Source organism: Toxotes jaculatrix, chromosome 10, assembly GCF_017976425.1.
Source record: "Toxotes jaculatrix isolate fToxJac2 chromosome 10, fToxJac2.pri, whole genome shotgun sequence".
Lineage (NCBI taxonomy): Eukaryota > Metazoa > Chordata > Actinopteri > Toxotidae > Toxotes > Toxotes jaculatrix.
In genome coordinates this window covers 23,139,869-23,157,447 of record NC_054403.1, presented here as the reverse complement: position 1 = coordinate 23,157,447, position 17,579 = coordinate 23,139,869, and the positions used below count along the sequence as shown (strand labels likewise).

Below are 17,579 nucleotides of genomic sequence, written 5' to 3'. Positions count from 1 at the left end.
GTTCGAGTTTAGTCTATGCTGCATTTTCAAACTCTCAGTACAAACACTACAGCAGCAGCAAACTGAACAAGGGCAATCAAGATGTGGACTTGCACTATATGCCAATAGATCAATATGCAAACATGAAGATAAATGGATACAGATTTGTACGATATCTGTCATGTATCTTTGTTTGTAATGTGTAATGGGAGGCTGGATTGTTTACAGGGATTGACTGTGTCAAATGTGGGTGTGATAATAAGATGATGTCTGCACAGGAGAACAAATGCAGCAGTGTGTGTGTGTGTGTGTGTGTTTTTGTGTGTGTGTTTGTGTGTGCTTTACAAAAGATGGGAGTTTATTGTGTTTTTAAGAGGATGCAGCACTTATTTCAAATTAAATATAATACCATTTGATTACTTGAAATGGGCATTCAGCTTGCTTTTGATCTTCATAAGTGATCCTGAAAAAATATATATTTCCTCAAAACTTCTAAAAATAAAGTTTTCACTTACCTCCATGTTAGATCATTTTCTGTTTTTCAGAACCAACCTGATAGTCCCCTTTGCTTCCCCCCGCCCCTGCCCTCATCGATACTGTACTGTTATGCGAGCGTGTGCTGATTATATGAAAAATACTTCTGCTGGAAAGTGAAGTGGAGCTTGTGGCTGCTGCAGGCTCATACAGTGGAACAAGGCCCAGAGGTGAAGTAAAAACCAGCCAGTGTTGGTAGATAATCCACATTTCTATTAGCCTACTTAGCACTTTTCTAATAGGGCTCACAGTCTAGCCCAGGAGATGAGTGGGATGTCTTGTATTCATTATCATTAAGTCATGGCAGCCTTATATTTTTCAAATGCCAATACCGCAGTTGATCTCAGGTAATTCATGTGTTAGGACTCGGAATTGACTTCGAACAAGGTGGTTTGGGGTTTTGACGGGATCATATTTGATTGGGTTTGATCAAAGTCTAATCATAGTCCACAAAAAAGAAGAAAAAAAAGCAGCCTTCATCTGCTCCTGATGACTTTGCTTTTATGGTATTTATAGCCACATGCTGTTGCTGTGTAATTGCAGTCAGAAATCAAATAAATTTTAAATTGGTCTTCTGCACCAACGCTGTGTATACTTGTGACTCCTGATTCTTGTATTTTGTATCTTGTTATGCATTTGTCTATTAGTCTGTCTGTTTCTATACAGATGAAATAGATGTTCTGGAAAGCTGTTCTGTGAGGGAAAAAAAAGAAGCAAGTAATCAGTCACAAAAATGATTGGTACAACCTGCCCCTGCTAAAACTTTATTACAGCTGCCACTGTCCCTGCAATTAACTTGTGGAGAGCAGTTTTATTCTCTGTAATCATTCTTATCACAGTATTCCATACTGTATATATTTCCTAAGTATTCCTAGTTTAAATACGAGAAAGATGATCTTCAGTCGTACCAATAGCCTGCATGTACAGAATCCTGAAGGATTTTACTTCAAAGCAGTGGAAACAATGTCCTAGCTCTGAATGGCATATACAGTACGTTTCCTCCTAGTGCTGCAGAACCAAATTCAAGACTCATTTCTCTGCACAGAAGAGCTTGTTTTATGCACAGTGAGAAGTGGGAGCACGTAGACAAGGACAAAAATTGGATGGTCATTAAGTGTTTTTTTCCAAAACACTGACTAATGCCCTTTCAGTGAAGTTGTTCTGTCCAGCCAGTAGCATAGAGCAGATTTTGATCCGTGGCTTTAAGTCCACAAGGTCCTTATACGTGGTTGAGAAAACAAAGGTTAAAACATGCACCCGGACCAACCTTCAGCATTCATATGCTCTAAATCTAACTCCTTTAGGCTTTATAAAAATTCATGCTGTCAATGCAAAAACAACAACAGCTCCTAAAAGACGCATCTCCCGGCTTTCACAATCTTCGCTAAGCCTCGGTAAGGAAAGAAAGACGATACCCATTTGGGGCTCATTGGAGCAAATCAGAATTGTCAGCATTGTGGGTTTTTACCTTTTTAAACAGGGAAGATGGATAGATAATCACCACATGCCATTCTGGGGGCCAATTACACAGCTTTGTGTGAAATTGGAAAACCTGTTCTCTCAGAGCTCTAATGGATGTTCTGGTCATTAGTTATTTGAGAGTCTTCTCTGGCTGTAATCAAACGTGAAACATTGCGTTAAGCACCCATAAAAGAACAGCTGCCTCTCTAAGTGACCTTCTGTTTAAGAGAACCCAACTGTCAGCCGTGTGGCGTTTTGCGACAATTATTATGTGTGTCGCCATAAAAGCAGCTTATTTCCCTTCTTTTTGCAGTGGTTGCATCTCATTTTAACGTCTTGCTCTTGGTTGTATTTACTTTTCTGGGTCTGTTAGGTGGCTGTATGCTGTCATATCTTGCATGCAAGGCAGATGCATAATCTTACCCATCTGCTGTCTCTTAGCAATTCAGTTTCATAACTCGGGGTGTAATTTAAATCAGCTGAATAGATGAAGTGCATTTTGATTTTGCCACTATTAAGATTACTCTAATATTCTGATATCTCTTTCCCTTTGCTTTTCATCAGGTGATCATCTATCTAGTCAGCCAGGCCCACCACCTCTCCCACCAGCCCCGCCTCCACACAAGCAGCATCCATCCATCACGTCTCTGAGCCGCAGCTCACTGGCCAATCAGAGGAGCCCAAGCCCGCCGCCCACAGCCGGCCTGGCGGCTGACTTGCAGAGTACGGCAGAATGCGTCCAGCTGCAGGACAGCTGGGTCCTGGGCAGCAATGTGGCCCTGGAGAGCAGGTGAGTGACCCACAATGACCTACAACAGAACTGGGAAATTCAGGTCCAGGTGTTATCATGTTATGAGGGAAATTCAGGTCCAAGTGTTATCAGAAAAAAAAAGATGAGTAAATGAGCGGGGGATTTAAAATTTAAAAAGTTAAAAGTTGTTTAAAAAGTTTCAGTTAAGTTCAGTAAAATGATGAAACGTTTGATTACTGGAGTTGTCATAGGTCAAGTTTTATACATATCACATTGTAACACAACAGTATATATTTTGAACAATATTTAATCTTGTTGCTTAGTTGCCTCTTCTCTTGTGTTCCTCAAATCTGTTGGCTCGTCTGAGTTATCTTCTGGCATGTTTGATGTGTTTTTAAGACATCAGAAATTGGCCCATATTTGTAAAACTCCCTCAGTCAGGGTTAACAGTGACTCACTCAGTCGTGACTAAAGCTGCAGTGCAGCTTCTTGTTTTTGTTTTTTATGTTTTGTCGACAAACATGAGTTACCAGCATTTTCTTAATATCTGTGCTGTTGAAATGGCTTGTGCGACCAGCAAAGGTTTCAAGAAAACACACAATAAACATCACCCACGTAGGCAGGTGAAGGTTCAGTGGTGGAAGAAAGTGCGGGGACCCTGGTAGTCTTGGTTGATGGTAGTCTCATGTAGTCTACACCTTCGCCAAGACAACAGTGGGGTTTCCAGCAACTGAGGCCGTGGAACATAGTGGGAATCAAATTAAATAAAGAAATAAACAGTAATTCTTAACACTTGATGATTTCATTAATGATTTTAGAACTGCTGCACCAAACGTGGATGGATAATAAAATCATACTTCACTCCAGGATTTAAAATATTTAAGTAGATCTCATTTTTAGGCCTATTTTAAGGACTACATCTCATCAGGTTAAATTATTATGCCACAAATTGTTCATGGCATAAAATGGTTACCGCTGAGTTTGATAAATACGGCCGTAGTTTCTCCTCTGTTGAGAATAATTTTGTCAAGTGCTCATTTTTTGCTTTTTGTGTGCACCTACAATTAAGGGCTGATTACTAAATTAGACAGACCTACACTCAGAAGGAGAGTGCATGATTAGAGTGAAGCATGTGAATATCAGAGAGCTTGCCAGTTCAAATCAGAGAGGCTATAACTTAACAAGAAACCCGGTAAGCGGATTGTGTGTTATATCAAAATTTGCTGTGCAAGATACTACTTTGTCATAAGAGCCACTGCCAAGTTTTCCTCCTGAAACATGAGTTACATCTTTCTTAATCAGTGAGCTCAAAATATCCTGGCTAATGAAGTGTGGTACATTGCGCTCTGACTCAGAAATGGCCTCGAGTAAATGATTGCATTCTAGCCTGATATTTCCCTGGCACAATGTACCCTTTCTGAGCCTTAGATGAATGTAAACTTTGAATTTCGTCTGTGGCAGCATGGAGTAACAACCTCTTATGATCTGACTGAATCAATTGGGATATGTGGTGACAGTTTCACTTTCTCGGGAAGATGCAGTGATTGAATACTAACCGCGCGATGACCTTGAGCTGTCTTAGCCGTATCGACAAAACAATATGTGCACACCTATCATCAACTGAGGCATAAATCACTATCAGCACAGTGGACTCTAAATCAAGTGCTTGTCGGTGGGTGGGAACAGTGGGCTGCTGCGAACCTACAGGGCCAAAAGGGAAGACCCGGTTCACCACATAATTGCACATGTCAAGAAAACCACCAGGTTGGGAAATGTAAACAGAAGCCCCAGAAAGTATTTATTATGCTGCCTTCAGGGGGTTTTGGGCTAGCAGAGCCCTGGCACAGCACATACATAAGTGGCCACATGTACCCCAGGGGTGTAAATCTCTTTTGAATCCTCAACATCAACGTGAATTTTATGTCTTAGACAGCACAGTAGATGTGGTCACATGTGCAGACTGTAAATTATTCTGTACAAGGCAGTTGATTAACAAAGTGTCAAATATAAATCACAATGTTATGATCTTGCTTGATATATTTCCTTTGACATGACCTCCTTGAAAATAAAGCACTCACTTGACAGCATTAGCTACTTTTACAGCAATTAGCAGTAATGAATTATATGTGTGTAACCTCCCATAAAAGTGTTGGTCTTCAAAGCATGAGTGTGCTAATTTGACTCAATACCAACTAGCTTTCACAGTGAATAGCTTTCGATGTTCTTCTAAATGAGTGAAGTGCCGCACTCGGTAACTAGTGTTGTACCTACTGCTCATTATTATATGCTGAATGAATAAAGTCACTGAACCCACTATGATCATATTGTCAAAGCTGTGTTAAGGCACCAGGTCTGACTTCAGCTCATTTACCTCCACAGCCTAAAAAGATCAAACATATGCATCAGACAAACGAAGCCTTATTTAACGGCACAGAGCAATAAGAATGAAACGAACATCAGCCTGTAATGCAACTTTGGCACATGGGGTAAACACAAATACAATATAAAGAGTCGTCCATGTCTGATAATAAAACAGAAAATTTACACAAATTAAAACATTTCTGAAGAATATTTATATTTGATCTCTAATTAACAGAAACACAAATGTGAGTAAAATGATGACAGACAGGATCAGAGATCAGATAACATGATAGACCATGGATTGGGAGGTGTCCACTGTTACCATGAGAAATGCAGGTTTTATACCTCTTATGAAATTATTCTATATACTAAGACCACTTCATTCAAAGGGCTCAATTAGTTGGCAACAGAGCAGGGATGCTGCTTGCTGTCCGTTGCTGTTCGGTAGTACAGAGGGGAGACATTTAGATCTTTAAAGTCTGTGGAGTACTTTTAATAAACCCCTCAGGGTTCCCTTACTAACCACTTGGCTCAACTTGAATAGAATTTGTGATATTTTCAATTAGAAATATTCCATTCAGTTTCATTATAAAGTGAATTGCCATGTCCCTTAAGAGACCATTGCACATATACGGTAATTATTCTTGAGCAGTACTTAATCCTTTGTTTAAAATAGACTATATCAGTATGGGTGAAATCTATGTTTTTGATGCCTATATGGCGCGAGTGCTCCACTGGATAAGATACAGGTAGGTGTCTGCTCTTACATATGTACGTCCTTTGGAGTTCTCTTCAGCGATTTTTTTTTTTCCACTTGGATTCAGTGAGGTTCAGCTAGACATTTCAGAATGAGTCTTTTGAAGGCCTGCCCAGCCACACGTTGCAGTTATAAATGTACTGTCAATCCTCATTGGATTCATGTGTCAAGGGAGTCCTTTGGTGAAATGAAATTATGTCTCAGCTCTAAAATCATCATGTGGTACAGTGTCCCACAGACAGTACAATTTCCTGATGGAAAATGTGTTAGAATTGTTCTCGGGGGCAAAAAAAGAATAGCAGAGGTAATCCAAGAAGGATTTGGTTTTTGTGTGTGCGTGCGCTGTGTGCGTGGAGTTGTTTGTGTGGGTTGCACATGTAAATCATGAGTCAGACAGTCATGCTTCACATCAGAGGAAGAAATCTGAACTTTTTTTTTTTTTTTTTTTTTCTGGTACACCATCCACAGTGTCAGGATTGCACCAGGACTGATTAGTCATGTGTAAGATACCAGCCAACTAGCCTCTTGGAATAGAAAGGAGCTTGCAGTGACGGCTGGTTACCTGCCAAAGTGGATGGTGGTGTAGACAAAGTGGTAATCCTCAAGATGTATTTTTTTTTTTTCTTGTGTGTTGTCCTTTTTGTTTATTTTGCCAACATCTTTAGTGCCAAGCACGCATTTATGTGATAATTCCAGAGTCCTGCAAGATTTTCCTCATGTTTTGGGCTAATATATAAACGGTGGCTGCTGCTGCTGGCAACATAAAGTGCATCTGTTCCAGATGATTTTTGCAAAACTATACACTTTCATAAGCAGAAGATAGACACTGAAGAGTAATGTAACTAGTTATTTGTAAAAGAAAAAAAATACACATTACAGATTAATCTGCAGCAGCTAAAATACACCAGCGTTTTGCTTATATTGGAACATGTCCTCATCACAGTTGTCACTCAAGATTAATCTGCAGAGTAACTGTCTAAGCCGAGAGTTAAACTCTGAAAACCATCTTAAACGTATGAGCTGAGCTCCTCTTATGTCAAACCCAATCAAGTTTATTAAATATAATAAATTCCAAGTGCAAACAGTCTGAGCACTCAGAGGGAGTGGCTCAAGACGGCCCCATGCTGATCTCCGTGGGCTGGACGGCACAAAAAATCACAGAAGCACTCAGATACCATCACACGTGTGTGGATCTAGCTGTACTAGAATAGCACCTGCTAGCAGACCCCCTGTCGAGAGGGCAGGTGGTGATCTGGGGGAGAGTGACGGCGACGGCAGCTCGTGTGAAAACGAGTCACAGCGATGCCGTGCCACATCTGTAGTCTTTTTTTTTTTTCTTTTTCAACCGTGGATTAAAGCGGCCTGATTATTCCAGCTCTCACCTTGAAATGCTAATGCTAACACAGAACAGCAGCTAATAGGCAGATTATGTATTCTGAGGGCTCCGATTTGCATTGTTTCTAGTGTGCTCTCTCACCCTTCCAGCTGGAGCTTAGCCGTAGACAAATCCACCCACTCACTGTTTAGTCCTTTGTCCTGTGTGAGGATGTTTTCAAATGTCATCCTGATGACAAGCAATGTTGTGAGAGCAGAGGAGACCAGTCTGGCTGCTGCTTTTGTGTTACAGGCTTCTCAATGGGACAGACAGGCGTGCACACAAACACACTGCGATCACACGGCCATTCATTTGCTCGCTTTCCCTCTCAGTCTCACACCCTCTTGATTGTCTCTTTTCCTTCTCTCTCTCTCTCTCTCTCACTCACAGCACACCACATTGCTATCACTCGGGCTGGCTGGATTAGCATAGTAATGTGCCTTGTTGCATCACACTGGCTGTAATCAATTACAGCCGGTCATCCAGTGTGTATAGCTGCAGACATTTACACTGGTCTGCTGTTTGTTAATCATGTCCAACAGCATTTCATCTTTAGGCCCCTTCAGTCTGCTCTTTAGAAAAAAAAAAAGAAAAAAAAAGAGGAGGGTTGGGCACATGAAAAACATCAGCACCAGCATTACTTTAAATGCTGAGTGCAATAAATGTCCAGTGTAGGAATCTGTCTCGGTGACAGTGGTACACACAGATTCTGACTTGTGAGTTTCACTCTACACTTGTACAAAAGAAAAACGGATAGAAGTGACAGAAATATAACTGACTTTCTAGTTTTAAACCACCCACGGCATGCCATATGTTTGTAGTAATTAAATGTGGATTCAGATTGTTCAATCAACTACATGCTGCAAAGAAACAGTCTTTTATTATTTGTTTACATGTCTGTATTTTTTTATTATTTATTTATGCTTTTTTCCCCTTATTTTCTTGACTAGTTTTCAGCATCACCATGTATTCTACTTCTACAGATGTACCTTAGCTGTTTTTAGTTCCAGCAGTAATACACGGTAACCTTTACTGACTTGGAGGCCATGAGAGCATTATGTACTCATGTCTTTGCAGAAATAAGAGTACAGGTAGATTTGAGACATTTACTTACAGGCAAAACTGTCTCCAGATCATCTCTGCATCTGGCAATAGCTATTCACCTTCCTCAAATAGAGTGCGCACCCCTCTCAGCACACATATGCACTAACGCACACGTCTTCGTCCCTTCGCATCTACCTCATCACATTGCATCCACTTACACTTAACTCCCCAGATAGCGGTGTCTGTTTGCCTGTGTGTCTGACTACGCGTCTGTCGCCGCTGACGTCGTGCAAGTTTTGACCTCAATTCATACCCAGCTGCGTATTACAGAGCATGCCGCAGCTACAGTACAGATTGTTCCAGATTGAGGAGTCTGAATTTCTTCAGGCTGCAGGCGCCCGGAGCATTGTCATTCCAGCAGTGACACACCGTAACCTTTAAATGGAATCCCTGTATGTCCATGACGGCACGTGTAAATCGGGGCGTCGAGGAGCCAGACAATCCAAATCTGACATTTGTTCTTTTAGTCAAGAATTGATCAGAGGAGGTTTTAGCCCAGACATATCCTCACAGGAGATAGGAAGTAGCTGAAATTTCAGTGGCAGGGCTGAAATCTGAATCTGAAGAGTGCATTGTGGTGTAGGTTTATGACGCGTCCCTCTTCTAATCTGTTAGAGCTGTATTCAACTAATATTTGATTCACTTCAATTTACAAACAGCATTTAGTCTGAGAAAGAATATCACAGTTGATGAGTTTTAGTTGCATTTACAGCTTCCCCCAGGCTTAGAGACCCAACATTCCTTTCCCATAACCAGGGAACTACATGGATTTCCAGTCCTTAACTACTCAGCTTCAGATGATTCACTTATTATAATAATTAGCTGTTCTCAAGTTCTTTCAGTGCAGATTCACAGTCAGGATTAAAAAAGCCTTTACAAAACTTACATGAAGACTTCACAGATGCTGCACAAATAATTGATGAGCAAACACTGCCTTATCAGTTTATTGGTGTATTTAAATTAGCGGTTACCAAGGCAACCCATTTCTCCTGGGATCTGCAGAACACATAAAACATGACTTGTGTAAAATGTTGTGTAGGACTTTTTTTTCTTTTTTTTTTTTTTTTTTTTACAGAAAGTGCAGAATGCAAGAGCATTAAGGAGAACTGTGCTTTCTCTGGCTCTTCCTCTAAAAAACAAAACAAAAACAAACTCTTTCATGATCTCGTACACATTTGTTTGTTTGAAGTGACATTTAAAGAACTCCTCTGATGAAAATCAAATTTTAAACATGTCCATATGGTGATTTTTATATGAGACAAGACATATAACGAGCAAAAAAAGCAGTCAACATCATGGCTGAGTATTTTCACCCTGGAACTGCAGTGTACCAGTGACGTTCTTAAAAACACGGATTCAGACAGCCTGGGTTTCATGTCAAAACCAGCGCAAAGTGGACCGGTTATTCTAGCAAGATACAAGATCTGATTAGCCACACTTTTAGGAGGGAAACAATAACTAAATTTTCACTCTTATTCAAGTATTTGTTTACTGCTGCTTTGGGAGTCTGTATATTATTGCTAGAGTACTTTGTAAATGTTTGTTTCATGCTTTTTAGTGGTTGTTTTAAACCCCTTGACCTCCCCTCTGAGGTCACTGTTTGTGAAACACTTTCAACTTTTATTTTGGTAACTGTAGATCATTGGGTCTTATACGTGGACAGGGAAGTGAATTTATAGCATTTGCCCCACCCACTTTACTTACCATCTATTGAAGTGCTCTTGAGCAAGGTGCTTCACCCCCAGCTGTTCCAATTGAAAACGATATGACTGTGTTAACACTGTAGTATCATGGGGTATAATTTTGTGCGTAACAGTGAGTGTGAAGGAAAGTATTCATGCAGAGCAGCCGTCATCTGAATAATACAGTTTGCACTATACAAGTTATTTGCTCTAATTTTTTATTAGTATTACTAATTAGCACAAGCCATGTTTTAAAGTCAAGCATTTGCTCAGCTTGCTCCTAAAGCAAGAAGAAGAATTTAAGACTTAATTTAAAGTTCATTCATTATCTAAAAAAAAAAAAAAAAAAAGAAAAAGAAAAAAAGTACTTATCAGTAATGTACAAAATAGTAAATATTGCTTGGCATTTATAATATTTATTCTATTTTTTTTAATCAAAAATGGACAAAGTTATTAGCAATGAAATTCTACAGTTCCAGATTGGAAGTGCATTTGTAATGCATGGTCAATCTGTCCAATTTCCCTGGCCGTCCGCATAAGCCTGGAGGCATTTGGGTATTAATCTCTAAGTAGTGGCAAGAGTGGCAACAAGGCTTAATTCATTTACTTAAGAGCTTTTCACGTGGGGTTTAAAAGTTAATAGGACGATCACTCCGTAGTGCATTTGATTAAACCCTCTTAATTACCCCAGGTATAATGGGCTATTAGCAAAGGCCCAGTTGTAAAAGGGCAAGTGGGAGATGATTGTTTTTATGAGGTACTTTTTGTTAACCTCTTCCAATGTCAGGATTATACTGGATATTAGAAAATAACCCAGTGCCTTTTGCAGTCTGATACACATGGGACATACACTACCGTAGGGTATGTTGTGTTTGGGTCTTTTTTTTGGGAGGAGGGTATTTTTCGTGGTTTGTCACTTTGAACTTTTTCCTGGATTAAACCAGACCATAATTTTTTTTCCCTAACCTCAACTAAGTGCTTTAATGTCTAAACAAAACCATAAAAAAACCAACTTTAAAACAAAACAAATATATTGTCTGTGAACATTTTCCTGATAAGTTCAGTGTCAACTCATTTGTTGTTTACCAATTTTGTAAATTAACAAGATACCCTTACTGCATTAATTCACTTAATTCAGGAAATTTAATTCACTCCCAGTTTTCTTTCCTACAAAACATATTTGCTGTTGCAGTTTAGTTGATTAGAAGCTTAATTTCTTGGAGACAGGATTGTATTGGCAGTTTCAGAAATCAGACATCACACTTTTAGGGACCTTTTTTGAACCATTTTTAAAGCCATTTCTTCCATACTGTTTCCCTAATTCTCTTTTACCCTCCCTGCAGGCACTTTCTTTTTAAAACGGGCACAGGAACGACACCTTTCTTCGGCGCAGCAGCCCCTGGTTATACCATGGCGACGGGGACGGTTTACTCCACACCGGCGCGCCCATTGCCCAGAAACAGCCTGTCCAGGGGGGCTTTCAAGTTCAAGAAGTCACCTAAGCATTGCTCCTGGAAGTGCACCGCCCTGATCGCTGTGGGCATAGCTGTGGTGCTGTCTGTCATTCTCTGCTACTGCATAGGTAAGGATGGGTTCAGACTGAAAGAGCTTTGAAGTCTGACAGATTTTGGAATTTGGTCACATCACAAGCAAAGTTTTCACTGATTATCTGTTCTCAAAACACAAACAGCCAAATTGCAAGATTAGAAGGAAGAGTGCATGAGAGATTATGGAACATTATTAAGATTATCATATTAATGAGAGTTACACACAAGCTAGTTGTGCCTCTTTTGAACACACGCATCTCCAGAGTCAGACCTACAATGAGTAAAGAAAAACTGGAATGTGAAACTTGACTAAAACTTGACTAACTTGAGACTTAACTCCCTGACGTCTTGTCTGGACACTTGAGACTCTAAAGTCTTCAGAATTCAGGTTTTGACCAGGTTATATTGTCTTATTGTAATTCCAGCTATGGGAATTAGAACAGCTTTGAAAGTAAAATTCCAAAATAAACCATGTCATTTCAGGTCAATGTTCAGACCTGAAAGTCTTTCATCTTGATTTGCAATTTGCTTAAAATGTATAATTTGGCTCAGACTTGCTGTTAAGGAGCAGAGGCTTGATTTGGATACACCCAGAAAGACCTAACCAGCTCTGTTCAAGTATTTCTTTTCCTTCTCATTCATAGACAGACACCAGAATTTTCCTTTATCTCTTGCTTTCTAGCTTTTACCTACACTTTCTCCCCAACTCCTCATCGGTACATTTGAAAACATGTTCAACTCATCAGTTCAAAGCCACACTCCTACCAGTCTTTTACCTACATCTGTCCTTCACACTTGCAGGCTAGACGAGCTTCATGGTAGCAATTTACTTTTCCTCCTCACATTGGTCCACTTAGAAGGTACACTCCCTGACTGTGTCTGGAAGAAGTTCAGAAGGTGAAAATCTTGTCTGTAAATCGCTCACATTTACAGACAACATGTCATGTGTCACTCCTTTTTTTCTGAGGAGTGACACATGACGTTTTATTACTGTAAATGTGAAACAAATCAACCATCTAGTCTGACAAAATTAACTATATACCCAGGCTTTGGCATAAATATTGACACCTGATACTTGTTGTTATTGCCCGACATGGAGGAGGTGTCATCTGAGAACATGAAAACCAGTAGTTTTTGAACCAGAAGCGACATATTTCTTTCAGTATTAGGGAGAGAAAACATGAGTCCATTATCTGGGGTGGCATTAGACAATCTTTAGACTTGTCATTCAGTCAAACGGAACAAATGATAGACAGGCTGCCTAGAGTGAATGGAGCCAGCGTACCTCTTAATCTGTAAGAAGTTTGATCTCCGCCAGGAGTATTTCTATTTCACTGCCTTTTCCTTTTTGCAGAAATTGCAGATGTCCTGATATGATTCAGTAGCGTCTGTCTGACTAAGCTCTCAGTCAGATATGCAGACATGGCCCCAGTGCAGGTTCCAACAAGACATTTCTGTCTGTTTCCCTTTGACAGGGGCTGTGCATCATCTCCACACTTCTGATCACAGTTCACAGAACGACAGCCAATTCTTGTCCACTGGGGTTCCTGTTAAAACACAGGCAGAGAGGTTCAAATGGCCAGCACAGATGGCAAAGTCAAAATGAAACAAGTTGAGGAGCTGAACTCATATAACAAAGGAAACAGTCCCAAACACTTGAACCTGAAAGAGGACCTTGGTCCACAAATCCTTTGTTGTACTAGAACCAATCTTGCTCATTCTGTCAAACAGGAAATGCTTTTATCTCGGTCAGGAAGATAAACTAATGCTCATCCTCTCCCCCCTCCTTTGGGCATTATTTCCTATGAGGGAGCTTTCAAACATTTTTTACAGTGTGTGTCAAAGCTGACTTCTTGCTAACCTTTAGAATCTTGACCACAGCAATAAACCCGTTACAGATTCATCTCTCTTTATGCCCTCCCTTGTCATCCAAGCCCTTAATCTTTACACTGTGCTTTCTCCCTGAGCGGATATATAAGTATTCATCCAGCTTGGAGGCAGGGGAAACGTGACACAGTTGTATAAGGAGAAATATGGTGTTGTTGGGAAGATCCTATAACCAGTGTTTTATTGGAGAATAGAGAAGGGAGTGCTCTCTTGCAGGAGAGGTCATAAATGCGCTATATCAATATCAATATTCACATTCCCTTTATTGACTTAACTGTTTTGTTACTTGTTGTCGTTCATGATCTCATATCATAAGATTAGTATGGATATGTCCATACATTTTATAACTTAACTGCTCCTCCGTCTGCAGGACTCAGTTGCTTTTTTTTTTTTTTTTGTGCTTCTGCTCATGACAGATATGCTTAGTTTACACAGGGAAAACAAGCAGAAACAGTCACCTGTTCAGCTGTTGTCTCTAACTGTTCTAGCAGATTGGATTCATTTACAACATTTTCATCCCAACAATCACCAACTTGTTTAACTGTAGACCTGTCGGATGTTCGGGAATTGTATTTTTGGCCTGATTCCAGAGAGTGTGCCTGATGCTTCAGCTCTCTTGGTGTTTGTGTGTGGGTGTGTGTGAGAGAGAGTTAAACAGATGCAGCCCTCTGCCACTTGCCTCAGGTGCCTGAGAGTGTTTCCACCACTTCCTCTCTCTTTCATCCACCGCCAATTCACCTGCCAGGTGCAATGACTCAAGTAGCTACAATGCACACTCATACTCTAATACTTTCCTTCTGTCAGGTCGCAAAGTCCCATTAGCTCAAAGACAAACTCAAAGACAAATACAGGCACTGCAATAACAAAATGGTACTGTGCTTGATGTTTACTGTACAATATTACTCTGTTTTTGTTTTGTTCTATAGCTCAGGTTAAGACTAATATACCTCATTATATTTTGTAAACAAATAGTTCAGATAAAATGTTTTTTTATTAAATGAATTTAAAGAATCGCATGCATAACCGTCCCAGAACTTGACCCTGGATAACCGACAGCAGCAGCTCCTGTAATTCAAATGAGGCAAACCTGCTGAGGTGAGGCTTTCCAGTTCCACTTCTGCAAACTGCCTGATTGGAAGGATTTCAGCGATTGTTCGGATATAGGGAGGCCAATCAGGACCAAGTCCAGCTTTGATGCTCTGATTGGTTGCAGAAACAGCAGGTGGATTTTTGGAAATGCCCTTTAAATTGAGCTGCACAAACAAAACAAAATGTGAACAATGTCCCCAATGAACATTTTTGATCAAAATGTTTGTTAGTACAAGACGATGTACTTCCTTTGTCTGACATTTTCCTTTAAATGTCAGACTAATGTAGAGGATATATTAATTAAAATTGTAAAAGTGTATTTCACAGATTTCTAATTTAGAATGAAACAAGTTCCCCGAAACCTTCTACCAATGAAAAATAATAATTTATCAAACAGAGTTCAAATCAGTTTTGGGCTGTTTGTGTGTTTTTCAGTGAAGACTTGTTGATTAAAGTGATTCTCATTAAATTGTTGACATGATGATTTAAACAAGCCCCTACCAGTTACCAGAGAAGAGTGGATGATACAGGTGGCTCCACTCACCAGTGATGAGTACTGTGCTGACAAATAAACACTGCTTCTGATACTAATCTTGTAAAAAATTGTACAGATCTCACTGAGACTAACAAAAGGAGACAGTGAGCTTGTTTCAAATACTATAGGACCTAAAGAACAAATCCTGACTTGGTCAGTCCTGTGGTGGAGATATTGTTATTCCATTTGAGGTTGTAGGAGACACTGTACCACAGAACAGGAACATCTTAGCCATACTCTGAGCTGTGCATCTTATTTCTAGGAGTCCCCCGGGGCTTTTCTGGAGAGATGTGCAGGCAGGTTCCAGCATAAAACAATGTTTATCTCAGTAATTTTGAGGCTGCAGAGCTCCAAGTTATTGTTGGCACACTGTGACTCCAGATGGGCCACCTCTCTCCCTGTTAAATGGGCTAATTATTCTTGGTGACGATGGCCATCAGAATAGTGTCATCTGCATATTTTAACAGGAAACACTTTTTTTTTTTAGTTTTGTATACCTGCTCATGTTTTAAATGCCCCAGGTTGCTCCACTGAATAATTATTTTTCCTATACAGAAGAGATGCAACTTTGATCTGTACCGTAATTAGCACTGTGTTTTCTAGGTAACAACACCACCAAAAATGATGTGAACAAGATGGGGGAATTAGCTGTGAGAGCAGCCAGGAGGATTTTCTGGACATTTTCTAGGGCATAAGTGTTTGTGCTTCTGTACACTAAATACCATGTGGATGTCGGAGCTCAAACAAACATGTTGTGAACTCACAAATTCACCCTCCCATTTGCCGTCAGCGGAGGTGTTCCACAGGGCACATTTTGACATCAGAGATTGGAGGCCAGCTTTTTCAGCATCTTACCCAAGAAGAGAATTGCTCATGGCCCATGAATATTAATTGAACCCGGCCGAGGCTGCTGGAATAACTTATGCAAATTCATAAATTGAGGGCTATTCACCTCAAAGCAATTTGTTGATGAGGTAAGTAGGGATTCAGGCCCTGGTGTACTAAGAGCACTGAAGAGGGGAAGGCTCTCTGTGGTTCTGTGGTGTGCTGGATACACAAGAGCCCACTGGCACACACAATTTGCTTTCTATTGTAGTCCTGGAAAGTTGATGATGCTGAGAGACAGGAGTGCACAATATTATGCTGTGGAGAGTCTCTGCATTTATCATGCAAAACTAACTAGAGTCTACAATAAGGAATCAAGCCAGCTGAGGTGTTTTTTAGACAAGGAGATTTGCATCATTTCTCATTTATGTCTTCCATTTTATTTATTTTTTTTTATCCCAAGTGTACAGTATTCACTTTTATCCACTGTAACAGCACAGCCCAAGGGATGAAATATCTCAATAATCACTGGATGCAATGCCATGAGATTTGTAAAGGCATTCATTGTCCCCACAGAGGATGAACCTTAACAACTTTGACCATCTCATATGTTTTCTTCTTGTGCCGTAATGAGGCTGACATCTGTGGTTCAGAGTGGAATGTCTTGACAGCTATTGAATGAAATACAGTAAATTGTGATTTGCTACAGATACTCAGGGTCTCTAGAGGATAAATTCCAATAACTTTGATGGTCCACTGACTTTTCATCTAGCACCATCACTGGGTTAAAGGGAATGTCTCTTTAACACTTTGATTTATGACTAAATGTGTCAACACTAATTAGTAAATGTTAACATGCTCACGGGCTAAACTATTATGGTAAACGTGGTAAATATTACCCATTTTAAAAAAAGCTTATTGCATCTTATGCTATAAGGCAACAGCCCTGTGTGTGTGTGTGCACTTTCTGTCATTCCGTGTCACCTTTGATTAAGCTTTGTGTCCTGTCTGCTGCTTGTCGGCTCAGAGAGACATTTCTCTCTCAACATTAAAAAGGTTCATATTCTAAAATACTTCATGCTAATTTTGTAAATACAGGTTTTGTTGAGTAAAAGATTATGCTACATTTTATTCTTTAAGTAATACTTTAACCTGCTTTAATTTCATGCTGTCAATCATTTTGCAAGAGTGGGTGTCACTTTTTTTTTTCTTGGAGAGTGTGTTTCACTTTGCGTTAATGCTTGATGTCCTCAGTTGATCCTTGCATTTAGAGACTCAGCTCAGTACACAGCGTTTTCTTAGGATTCTGGAACCTTTTCTCAGTTACAAAAGCCACCAGCATGTTAGTATAGGAGCTGAAATTATTTACACAGTATGCTGTTTGAAAAAGTTAGTCTTTAGAAAGAGGGCTTTCACATTTTAACAAGGCCAAGGAGAATGTACAGGACAAATGAGAATATTTTTAGAGATGGGTCTGATTCTTGGCAAATTATATTAGGCTGCATATTTTGTCTGAGTCTGTCTGTGTTCCAAGTACATGAGTACATCTATACTGAGAATTTTCTGTATCCAGTGATGATGGACAAGATTCAAAACATTTTCTGACCAACAGCAACAGGAAAGCACACTGAGGCAGAAAACACACAAAAAAAAAAAAAAAAAAAAAAAAAGAAACAAAAGTGCAGAGATCTC

The 17,579-nt window shown here is 39.9% G+C and overlaps 1 protein-coding gene across 1 annotated transcript in view; it reads left to right on the top strand.

Annotated features, from left to right (window-relative positions):
• The window catches only part of si:dkey-237h12.3 (teneurin-3), a 121,353-nt gene that overhangs the window by 43,425 nt on the left and 60,349 nt on the right, over positions 1-17,579 (top strand). The window contains exons 3-4 of the mRNA XM_041048018.1: positions 2,539-2,764; positions 11,348-11,586. Of these exons, the coding sequence (XP_040903952.1) occupies positions 2,539-2,764; positions 11,348-11,586 (465 nt within the window). The remainder of the gene's footprint in view (positions 1-2,538; positions 2,765-11,347; positions 11,587-17,579) is intronic.